The sequence below is a fragment of the Canis lupus genome, chromosome 23 (genome assembly GCF_048164855.1).
Source record: "Canis lupus baileyi chromosome 23, mCanLup2.hap1, whole genome shotgun sequence".
In the NCBI taxonomy this organism is placed as follows: domain Eukaryota; kingdom Metazoa; phylum Chordata; class Mammalia; order Carnivora; family Canidae; genus Canis; species Canis lupus.
This window is the reverse complement of record NC_132860.1, coordinates 27,171,194-27,183,760: the sequence shown is the minus strand read 5'-3', so window position 1 is coordinate 27,183,760 and position 12,567 is coordinate 27,171,194. Positions and strand designations below refer to the sequence as shown.

Here is a 12,567-nt window from a genome sequence, read left to right as displayed (position 1 = left end):
AAAGCTCAAAGAAGGCTAGAGAATGTAGTATTTTTAGTGGTAAAAGTATGGATTTAAATAAATGATCATTTTAATAAGGAACAGGAAGATGGATATTTGTATAGACAATTAGCTGCTTCTGCCACATTGTCTAATTAAATGAGCTTCTATGGGTGAGATTTCTTAAATGTATACCATTCCTGTACGTTCCTCAGGTTTGTCAGTTAGATGGTTTTGCCCAATAATTCAAGTTTATAAACCCATTATCCCAGCCTTGAGGAGAACAGGATATACATTTCCAGACTGAATGTCAAGAGATAGAATTAGTACTTAGGTTATATATATTTAAGACCTGAATTTAGGAATGTAATTGAAATACACAGTCAGATAGTTTAAGATAAAGGAGAAAGCTAGCTAGGCTTGCTTGTTTGCTTTCTTAATAAAAGTCTGCCCAGTTTTGTTAACTATAAAATGATAAAAGTGAGGATGACAGTAGCTACCTTGCATAGATACATAAGGATTAGAAATGATCATGTAAAGGGCCTAAAAGAATTCTTTAATATATGGCATGTATCACTTCTTGGCCTTTTGGCTAAGATCAAGTGTAATACACGGCATGTGCTCAGTATATAGAAACCATTATCACTAAAAATTTTGTTCATTCATACTTGGCTATGACGTGTTTATGTGTTTATTATTTTTCCTATAATCATAATTACCATTTGAACCTTAACTGCTTAAACTGCTGACTGCCATTAAACTATTACTATTTTTTAACTTCTTTGTTTTATTCTGTTTTATAGGCAACAATTGGTATTGACTTTCTATCAAAAACAATGTACTTGGAGGATCGAACAGTGAGTAATGTTTTTAGTGTGCAATTTTCTGCAACACTCCAGGATGAAAAACTATGATCAAAGCTATAATCGATGATTATCACCATACGGAGCTTTTAGCAAGTTGACAAAGTTAGTTTATAGGCTTTGGGGAAAACTGTTATTAACAAAGTGGTAGTATGTAGCATTCTGACTTAATCCCTAAATAAAATCCAAAGAGGAGAGAAAGCCAAGTTATTCAGAAAATACTGAATGCTCTAGGCTTGCTGACAAAATTTGTCATCCTGATTTGGAAAAACGATAAACAAATAGCATTGAAATTATGAAAAGAGTATTTTCATGAAGAAATTAGAGCTGCTAAAGACTTCTTGAGTGCTACTCTTGAGGCATTCAAAAATATTTTATTTGAATACCGCATGATTTGTGAATTTTAAAATATTTATCAGAATATGATGTATATATCAAAGTGACTGAATAGAAGTAATGTGTATTTATTTATTGGATTTAGACACTTATCTTTTGGAATGCTCCCCTTTTAAGCATAGTATAAATTATTTATTCTAGCCTACTGTCCCTGAAAGAGATTTATCAACTAAACAGTAACTGTCTTAAGTGCAGTATTTCAAGACCTACACCCAAAAAACATTATTGTATCTCTAATGCTATTTCCTAGAAGTGTGTGAGTTTTTCTTTTAGATGTTCTATTTTATGTTTTAACATATAGCATGTCATTTCTTAAATTTTGAAAGCTTAGAAATTGCTTTATAATGGTAAAATAACTTAATGTTTGTTTTTAGGCTTTTCCTCAAATGTAGATGTGAAAAGTAATAAAGAAATTGTTATATAGAGTTAGAAAAAGATATTTCTCCTTTTTGTTAGGTTATATATAATGTTCTGGGAAGAAACGTGTAGGAGAAACAAGCACAGTAGCCAGAGACCCAATTTCAAAATGTTCTGGACCCAATAGTAAAGAAACACATTTTAGCTTCAGAGAGGCTTTCAGAGAAACATTCATTCCTTTACTCTGATAACCAGGGCTGCTCATTGGCATTTACCTTCATTTTTACCTTTTATGTTTACTATTTGAACATTAACAGAGTCTACTTTTTGCTATCTGGAAGGCATAAGATTCAGAGAGACGTTATAGGGAGTGACAAAAGGAGCTGTATTTCTGATTCTATGAAATCTTTCACCTTGCCATTTTTAAGTCATGTGCCATCAAGAGCCAACAAATTTTTAATATTGCTCCCTTTTGAAAAAGGAAAGGAGTTTTCTGTTATTTTCATTTCTCACATACCTTCAACCTTTTGCATGAGTCTACTTTTTACCTTCTTTCCACCTTCCCCCCTTTAAAAACATTATTTCTTTTTTCCTTTTAGTATGAGTTTGGTTTTTTTTTTTTTTATTTATTTTTTCCCATCCCACAGATCAGGCTGCAGCTGTGGGATACTGCGGGTCAGGAACGTTTCCGTAGCCTCATTCCCAGTTACATCCGTGATTCTGCTGCAGCCGTAGTAGTTTACGATATCACAAGTAGGTATTTTGCAACGGGTTGACCTTTCTTATTTTTCTTGCTTGTTTGACTGATTTTGTTGTTAGGTACGATTGCAATTATGGGACACAGCAGGTCAAGAGCGGTTCAGGAGCTTGATTCCTAGCTACATTCGTGACTCCACTGTGGCAGTTGTTGTTTATGATATCACAAGTGAGTGGGGGGAATTATGCATTCTAATCTTCTTTCAACCTTTAGCTTAGCTGCATGCATGTTCTTGTCTTGTGCTTGTTTTCTATACTAGCATGTAAAAATGAGTTTTGTCATAGCAAACCTTATCATATAGCAGCTAGGTCATATATAATTGCTTTGGTGTTTGTACCAACATGCTTCATTTCCACTGTGCCAAATTTTTTTGCCCTGGAAATTTTCCTCCAGATTTAATTATGAATCCTCTCCAAGGCTTTCTTAGTATCCTGTTATCCCTAAGTCATACCATAATTATGGTTGGAAGAATGTCTCCTTTTTCATTTAACTTGATCTCAGATTTCTCTAAAATGAAATAATCTGCATTTAAGCTCTTGCCAAAATTTTCAAGTCCTCCACGGCTTTCTGTTGAGGCTATTAAAAGCTTCTGCTAGCAAACTTTTCTCTGCTTTCCACTTCCAGCCATCCTCTCTCTATAGAGGAAGGCAGAGAAAACATATAATGTTCAGTTTTCTATTAATTTTCATTTGAATTACATCTGGATTCTGTAACTGACTTTGTTGCTAACAAATTACACTTTCACTTCTCTTGAAGAAGAAATTTTAAATAGATTAAAACAAGTAATGATCTTCCCTTTTTTTCCCCTAAAGACTGAATAATGTCTTTGGCATTTTAAGTGCCTATAAATTCTCCACAGTATATGGTGACTGACAGCGAAATGCTCTCTGATTAAAATTGTCTTTGTAAATTGTTTTATTCTATATATTAGGCAGTATTAAGCCAAAATTCCATATAGTGGTCCATAATTTGTAGGAAAACCAGAATAATGTTACATCATAACGTACTATAAAGGAATCTTACATAAACTGTTGATTTGAGCTAGAGATATTCTTACTGTATATTTTGCATATCTGCTCAACCAGAAGTCATATCTACTTAATAATTGCAATGGCAGAATTATAAGTTTGCATTCAGAGACCTTTTTTGGGAGTGGGTGGGTTAGGTGCTATGTGCAATCTTTCTTTTCTTGAAGCTTTACTTTGGGTTGCTACTTGTTAAAAAAAAAAGTGTATGTTCATTACTGTGCATTGACAAGTTTTGCAGCTTTAAAATGTTTGTGCTTACTTTAACCAAATCAAGTGAAACTTGGTTTATTTTTCTTTAAAAATTGTCAGCGTAGTTAAAATATTAGTGAACTGTTTTTCTGGAACTAAGAAGTAAAAAGTATCAAAGTATTCTACTTAGAATCCAGTGCTAGGAAAGTTGAATTTTGTTACAAGTGATTTTGGTGCATTAACCTAATAAACTTCAAGTTAAAGTGATCACAAACTGAATAAGCAATGCAAACAGAGTGGTGTTGAAAGCTATTTAAAGTCTTTATAAATTTTCTGGATGTGTTGGGATTTACTGGCTGACCTACTTTTGGAGATGCTTTCTTTGTCATGCTGGGTATGTGTAAGTAATCAAAAAAACATTGTGGCAATGTGACACCATATTATCTGCCATAGCTGTCTTTACATTTTAAAAAGGTGGGTTTTTTTGTTGTTGTTTTTTTTACACCCCAATTACATATGGTACGTTGCAGTCATTTGGTCATGTTCCAAAATTTTAAACTGTAAAAGGAACCTTGAGGACTTTATTTTTGTGATTTGTGTATATCACCTGACAGTTGTACTCAGATAAAATGGAGTTATGTTGCAGGCACATTAAAAGTGAGTCCTAATGTGCCACCCCTTCCCCCAACTTCCAGGGTTTGTTTCTTTGTTTTTTGTTTTGTTTTGTTTTGTTTTGTTTTGTTTTTGGTCTGTCACTTGGGGAGGCTTTGCAGTAACACTAATCTCTCTGTCCACCCTCCTATACCAGATGTTAACTCATTCCAGCAAACTACAAAATGGATTGATGATGTCAGAACAGAAAGAGGAAGTGATGTTATCATCATGCTAGTAGGAAATAAAACAGATCTTGCTGACAAGAGGTATAGAGCGATTTTGTATGTGTATTGAATGTTTGATTTCTTTGTTAAGCAGCCTGTTATTTTTATTACTGAAGAATTATTTTGAAAGGAAACATGTTTAATTCTTAAGTTTATATCCCTCTTTTCTGTAATGTGAGAACCTGAAATATGAACATTAAACTCAGTCGTTAAAGGAAAATGAGTTTTTTTGTTTTGGGTAAGCCCATATGTAAATAGCTCTTGTGCAAGATTGTTTACACATGGGGGAAAAAAGATTGTTTACACGTGAAGTGAATCTAGTAACTATTTTGCATTTTTTAGGCCTCATAAACAGGAGCAGTGTTCTGTTAAAGAACAAAATGTTTTAAGAACAAATCCTGTCTTTAAAAATTATTCATAATGATTAAATGCACAGTCTTTTGGTAGTCTTCTTATAAATATTCATTATAATTCAGTGGTGTAGTTTTTCTTTCCTTTTTTTAAATTGTATGGTTGAACCAGACTGTGTAGTTGAACTGAATAGCTTGATTGTAATACCTTAGTCAAATGAGCAAAGCCATATTCAAGTCACAGGATGCAAAATTATTAACATTCACTGTAGATCCCATGGCTTGAATATCTGCCTTCAGCATCCTAAGTAATCTACTGGATATTCTTTCTGTTTTAAATGGTCTTGACCATTTTGCTTAATAGTAGAAACTTTTACTATTTGATATTTGTTTATTCATGAGATGAATATTGAAGTTTGGGTATTGAACTTGTACTATTAATTAAAATGTTACAAAGAAATGCAATATGTTAAGAGGCTTATGGAAATGTTAAGCCCATTCCTTCCCATGGTACCTCATTTGGAATTGGCAACACAATGACAAAAAAAGTCCTTCATGATTTAAAAGTAAAGGATCATATTTCCTTTATGAAAATAATTGGATATCAATTAGCATCATAAATTTTCACTATTTTATTTATCTACACTATGAGAATTTGAAGATCATGTAGGTACTCTTTTTTTTTTTTTCATGTAGGTATTCTTATAGTTGAGAGTCCCTAGTACTTTCATTTTTAAATAGGAAAATTGTATATCTGAATTGTTGTCTATTACAATAGCCAGAGTTATCTAAAAGGATGCATATAGCATCTGTTCTTTTATTGTGTAACATTTCAGTTAAGTACACAAATCCTGGAAAGTTATCTAAATTATACTTAAAGTGATTTTTTTTCTTCAAGGTAATATTTGTTCATTGGTTTGGAATTACTGTGTTTCTCAGTTTTCACTAGACTATCACCCTTCAGCTGTTCACATTTTTTTTTTAATTAAAGGTTTGTTCATTCCACTAATTTATTTTTTTTTAAGATTTTATTTATTTATTCATGAGAGAGACAGAGAGGCAGAGACATGGAGAAGCAGGCTCTATGCAGGAAGCCGGATGTGGGACTCGATCCCAGAACTCCAGGATCACTCCAAAGGCAGACGCTCAACCTCTGAGCCACTCAGGCATCCCCCACTAAATTAACTTTAAAATGAGTAAAAGATTTAAATTTTTTTAAAAAAAGCATTAGAAGAAAATTTTTTTGGTAGTAGGTGGGTGGCCTTTTATAAGCATGACATGAAATCCTAAAGGCATAAAGAGAAAGATTGGTTAAATCTGAATATATAAAGATCATATTCACATATTAGACCAACCATTATTCAGAAGATTGATAATGCACAGTATTACCAAAAATCTAAATAAACGAACTCTATTATACTGAAAATGTAACTAATATATTTTTAAAGATTTTATTTATTTATTTGAGAGAGAAAGAGAGCACACAAAAAGGGGGAGGGGCAAAGGGGAGAGAAAGAAGCAGCCTCTCCCCTGACTGTGGAGCTCCATCCCAGAATCCCTGGGATCATGACCTGAGCAGAAGGCAGACGTTTAGCAGACTGAACCACCCAGGTGACCCATATAACTAATATAATTTGGGGATTAAACAGTTCAACACTATCAGAATTTAAAGTTGTTTTTTTTTTTTAATTTTTATTTATTTATGATAGTCACAGAGAGAGCGAGAGAGGCAGAGAAACAGGCAGAGGGAGAAGCAGGCTCCATGCACCGGGAGCCCGACGTGGGATTCGATCCCGGGTCTCCAGGATCGCGCCCTGGGCCAAAGGCAGGCGCCAAACCGCTGCGCCACCCAGGGATCCCACTATTAGAATTTAAAATCTTAATTGACTCAAACCCACTTCCAGTAATTTATTCCATAGATACACCCATAGAAATGTGAAAAAATGAACATACATGAATGTTTATTGCCACGTTATTTGTAATACTAAAAAAAAAAAAAAAATCAATCGGAATGTCCCATCAATAGCAGTAGCATTTTATAAATGAAATACTTGTAGCTACTAAAAAGAATGAGAGGAATTTGTTGATGTCTAACACATGAAGCTTAAAAATTTCACTTGATTAGTATGTATAGCATGATATATCCATAAAAAGATGATAGGGATATATATATTCTTTTGCTTAGAACAAATCTACATAAGCATACATGGAATTTAACTGTTACTACACATCTTTGAGAAGGGAGTAGGATTATGGAGGACTTTATTGTTAATGATTGGTCTTTTAAAAAATTACTTTTGGGCACACCTGGGTGCCCTCAGTGGTTGAGTGTCTGCCTTCGGCTCACGGCGTGATCCTGGAGTCCCAAGATCGAGTTTTGCATTGGGCTCCCCTCAGGAAGCCTGCTTCTCTTTCTGCCTAATCTCTGCCTCTCTCTGCGTGTCTCTCATGAATAAATAAAAATCTTTTTAAAAAATTACTTGTAATCAGGAGAAAAAGTTTTTAAAAAAATTATTCAAAGTTAAATTATCTTTATCACACTGAGAATTGTATTTTTTTGGTAAAAACTTGGAGGAAAGACCGGAGCATATCGATTTCATTGTTTCAATATAAACACCCCAATGGGCAGTACTTTCTGTCATCTGTAGCAGTGATTCCCAAATGTTTCAAAACTGAGAATCAATTGGTAAATATGGCTTATTAGGTCGTCTTTTAAGATTCTAGCTATAAAGGATCATAATCAACTTTTAAAATTTTAGGGTTTTAGGTCCCACCTCTAGATGCTGTAATGTAATTAGTTTAGTATGGGACCCTTGAATCTATATTTTAGTGACTCTTCTAAGTGATTCTGACAAAATCAAACCACACTTGGGACCATTGTTGTAAACTAGGAAGAATTTCTGTCAGGAATCGTTTATGTATAAGATAGTCATTGACTCATAATATTCATTCAAAAGTATTTATTATCTCTTACATTTCAGAGGATGATACTCTAGGATAGAGTAATGAACAAAAAAGACAAATCTTCAAAGAACTTTTGTTTCAGAGAATGAACCAGGCAGTAAATAAGTAAAAACAAAATAATTTTTAAAATATATAGTATATTCGATAATGATACATACTTAGAGTAAAAAATAAATCCGGAAAAAGAAATATAAAATGTCAAGTGTGAGTTTGAAATACTAAGTGGGATACCAGTGGAAGACTTCATTGAGAAGATGACTGGTGACTTTTGAGGAAACATGCTAAGGAAGCAAGGGAGTCAACTATTGCAAATATCTAGAGGAGGAAAGGGTCCTAAAAGCTCATGGCCCAGAAAATGGAAAATCCCTGAGTTGGGAATACACTTAGTTTATTTGAAGAACAGCGTGGAGTCCTATATAGTTGGTAAAGAGAATGATAGAAAGTGTAGGAGGAAATGAAATCGAAAAAAAAGAACAAAATAATAAAGGCCAGGTCAAGTGGGGCAAAGTAAGGACTCTGAATGAGATTCGAGGGTTCAAGCAGAAGAATAACTTTTCATAGATCACTCTTTGCTCTGTTGAAAATACATAGGAGTAGAAGCAAGGAGGGTAATTGAGACTATAATCCAAGCAAGAAATGATGATGACTTGGACCAGGATAATGGTAGCTTGTATAGTGTTCAGTGGTCAAATGCAGATTCATTTTGAAGACGGAACTGTCAAGATATTCATGCAATGGATAAAATACATAGTGATGGACAGGTTATGGGTTGTGGGAGAAGGAGGAGTCAGGAATGACACCTAGATTCTTGGCCTGAGTAACTGTCATTAGCTGAGATAGGGAGAGAGTATATAAAGAAATGGTTTGGAATGGAATATCATGACTTTAGTTTTGGTCTTTTAGTTTTGGTCATTTTAAATTTAGAATTGCTAGGGAGTGCCGGGTGGCTCAGTTGGTAAGCATCCCATTCATGATTTCAGTTCAGATCATGCTCTCAGGTTTGTACGATGTTCAGGCTCTGAGATGGGCATGGAGCCTGCTTAAGATTCTTTCCCTCCCCACTCTGTCCCTCTCCGAGAAAGAAAGGAAGAATTACTGTTAGATACCCTAATATCTAATTAGATGTCAGGTAGGCAATTGGATATATGAGTCTGGAGTTCAGAGCAGCCGTCAAAACTAGATATATAAGTGTAGGAGTAATCAGCACGAAGATGGTATTTAAAACTGTAAGACTGCATGAAATCACTAAGGGAGTAATTGTAAATAGAGAAGAGGTCCAAGGAGTAAATTTTAGGGCATCTGACAGACTTATTTTAAAGACATTCACACACACACAAAAAAAAAATAAAAAAATAAAAAAATAAAAAAAAATAAAGACATTCACACTGTTGATATACTGAGGGCTAACGGGTTACAAATTGTCAACTTATTCTCAAATATGTGTTTTTTTTAACATTATATACATATGTAAATACATAGAGAACGAGGATAAAACAAGCAGATGCAGGAAAACATTAACAGTTGGATTGTTATATCAGAATGTCTGTGCTATTCTTTTTGCTTAGAATACTCATTTTCTTTCCTGACTTTTCTAGGAAGTGGAGATTTTCTAGAATACTATCTTATAGATAAGAGAGTGGAACCTAGTACAGAGGTGTAAGTTTGGGGAGTAAGGACAGTTTTCCTTTATAGTACCAGGACTAGAGGTAGAATATTAATGGTAGTAGATCGGTGGGTAAATGTGGTGAGAGCTTGTGGTAATTCTTTTGCATTGGTTTTCTGTGTTGTAGGAAGCAGGGTTTTTTAGCTGATATTTTAGATCCATTTAATTAGAAACATTTGCATATTTATTAAACACCTATGTGCCAGCTAGACACTAGGATACCAAGATAAGTAACATAATCTTACACTTGAAGAGTGTATACAATTTGAGACATAGTGCTAATTATAATGCATCACCAAATGCCCTATAAAATGTATCAAGAGAGATATATGTCCTTTGACTCACTTGTTCCACTTAGAGAAATTCACAAAGTCCATCCTAAAGAAATGACCCACAGTGTACAAAATATTATGCACAAAGATGTTTATAGCAGCATTTTTATTTAAGTAAAATTTGAAGAAAACTTAATTTTTAAGTTTGGGGAGTGATTACATAAATTATAGTAGCAAATTGACAAATTGGTCATAAAAATTATTTTACATGGAAGTTCATTATAAGACTAAATTCTTATGATCTAATATTAAGAGAAAATAGTAGACTAGTAAGTCTTTAAAAACAAAACACAGAATGAGCCCAGCCAAGTAAAAGCAAATCATTAAAAAAATGCCTTTTAAAAATTTTGTTTTGTTAGGTGTATACTCAGAAGTGCACAAATTTCAAGTGTACTGCAGATTGATGGATCTTCAAACTAGTCTCATCTGTATAACTAGCACCCTTCTCAAAGTTCTTTTCAGAACCTTATTTATAGTTTTTATAATATCATCTTGCAAAGAGAAGAATTTATCTTTTAAATTTTTTTACAGGCAAGTATCAATTGAGGAAGGAGAAAGGAAAGCCAAAGAGCTGAATGTTATGTTTATTGAAACAAGTGCAAAAGCAGGATACAACGTAAAGCAGGTAAGTGTTTGGAGTATGAGTTGAGGTTATCAATTTGAAAAAAGATCCTATGAAATAATTGTGTGAGTATTCTCTAGTATAAGATTTTTTTCTAGTTGGTAACAGCAGGCCTCATGAACTAGCAACATATACTGTACAGTGAAAAAATATAAATGTGGCATAGTTCTTGGAAAAGGAGGAAAGCCTTGCCAAACTTCATAGATTGTGCACAGGACAACTATTTCATTATGATTGCAAGGTTGTAAACTTACCCTCACTGCATCAGGACTGCATTGTAACCAGAATAGTTGGGTTTTATTTTTGTTTTTTTAGAGTTTAATGACAAAAGAAAGCAAGTATTTGCTGTCAGGAATGGTATTTTGCTTGTAGTTGTGGAAGTACATTCTGGTTACCATATCCTTAATAACCTGCTGTTGCTTTAACCATGTTTATAACAGGCGTGTTTTGGGAGAGCTGGAAAATATGGAGACACCTCACATTATCAAACTATTTTCTAAAAGATGGAGTACCCAAAAACTCAACTGCTTAATTCTTTAGTGCTACCTATCATAAAGTAGTGGTCCCAGATTTATAGGATTTTCAAACCGATAAATTAGTTCATTTAGATGATCAATAGAAAGTTAAAATAAATCCTTTAAGCTGAATAAGTTGAGCTTTATGAAAAATTCTGTATATTGTTTCTTTATGTCCCATCTCACCTTGCCTTGAAATACATAATACATGTAAGTAATTTTGAACTGTCACTAATTCCCTCCTTGTAGTATACTCTTTCTTTTCTTTTCTTTTCTTTTCTTTTCTTTTCTTTTCTTTTCTTTTCTTTTCTTTTCTTTTCTTCTTTTCTTTTCTTTTCTTTTTTTTCTTCCTTCCTATTTATTTATTTGAGAGAGAGAGAGAAGGCTTCCCACTGAGCAGGGAGCCCAATATGGGGCTCCATCTCAGGCCCTGGGATCATGACCTGAGCTGAAGGCAGATAAGATTGACTGAGTCACCCAGACACCCTAGTATACTGTTCCATGGCTCTAAATCTTTGTTCATGGTTTTGTTCTCTTTGCTTAGAATACTCCGTTTTTTCTTTCCTGACTGATAACTACTCATCCTTTCAAGTTTCAGTTTAGATGTCAGCTCTTCAAAACCATTTTTTCTGACATTCTCTACCATACCATACCTGCAGACTATTTTATTTAGCAATAAATGATACTTTTCCGTGTTTTTTTCCGGCCGCCCTAACCCCCATGAAACCATCTCCTAGAACTTACCACATTATGTTGGAAATATTTCTCCCATCAAAGTTATATGTTCACAGGACCTATCAATGTCTCTGGAATTTAGAAAATGATAAGTAAATGAACTCATAGGAGCCATAGACAATTAAAAATTTTGAGTAATAAAAGGTAGCACAATTATTATCACTTATTACTGTTCTAAGAGCAGTGGGTAGCTTCATCTAGCTTTCATCTATTATAGACATTTTGATAAGGATATGAATGCGCAAGTTGCTTATATGTCAAAGTAGGGTATTCCCGAAGACATCTTTTGGTCTGGATTAGTGTCTAAAGGGATTGCTGTGGCCCCCTAGGCCTGACCCCGAATAATCTTATAGATTTGGAAGTCTAAAGTCATCAGCATACAGTGGTCACTAGTGATAGCTGTATCTTCATAATATGTAATTGCTTCCAAGTTAAGATAATTCTCAGCATGCCAAGAAAATTATATATGTCGTTCATTTGTTATTTTATAAACATAATTTTTAAAAAGCTTTATTGAAGCATAATTTCCATACCACAAAATTCATATGTTTTAAATATACATTTCAGGAATTTTTTAGTGAATTTAAAGCATTGTGGGACCATTACCACAATCTAATTTTAGAACTTTTTCAGCACTAGGCACATGATTTTTTCTAGAAGCCTGACCCATGCATACGGATATAGCTAGCCAGTGATAATGAAGAGAGAATTCTTTTACAACACAATCTTACCCTGAATTCGAAACCTATTTGCTACTTTATTATTTCTCTTTATTTAGATATGTCTGAACATCTGAATTAGCTGAAGTTCCTGATTCTTTTGAGACCTGATTTTATTATCTTTTAAATATAAATATGATCAAAATTACTGTTTTCAAATTTTGGAAGAGAGCTGCCTTTAAAATTTTTTTTTTTTTTAGCTTCTTTCTTACCTCACAAA

At 33.6% G+C, this 12,567-nt stretch overlaps 1 protein-coding gene and 1 pseudogene across 6 annotated transcripts in view; both read left to right on the top strand.

Moving 5' to 3' along the window:
* Positions 1-12,567, top strand: part of RAB6A (RAB6A, member RAS oncogene family) — a 106,185-nt gene that overhangs the window by 75,332 nt on the left and 18,286 nt on the right. For 3 of the 6 annotated variants that reach the window (XM_072794583.1, XM_072794584.1, XM_072794580.1), the window contains 4 exons: positions 783-836; positions 2,415-2,520; positions 4,378-4,489; positions 10,288-10,381. In XM_072794583.1, the coding sequence (XP_072650684.1) occupies positions 783-836; positions 2,415-2,520; positions 4,378-4,489; positions 10,288-10,381 (366 nt within the window). Of the gene's footprint in view, positions 1-782; positions 837-2,242; positions 2,349-2,414; positions 2,521-4,377; positions 4,490-10,287; positions 10,382-12,567 lie in introns of all 6 variants that reach the window. The other 3 variants (XM_072794579.1, XM_072794585.1, XM_072794581.1) reach the window with 1 other exon arrangement.
* Positions 552-699, top strand: LOC140615648 (U2 spliceosomal RNA; annotated as a pseudogene).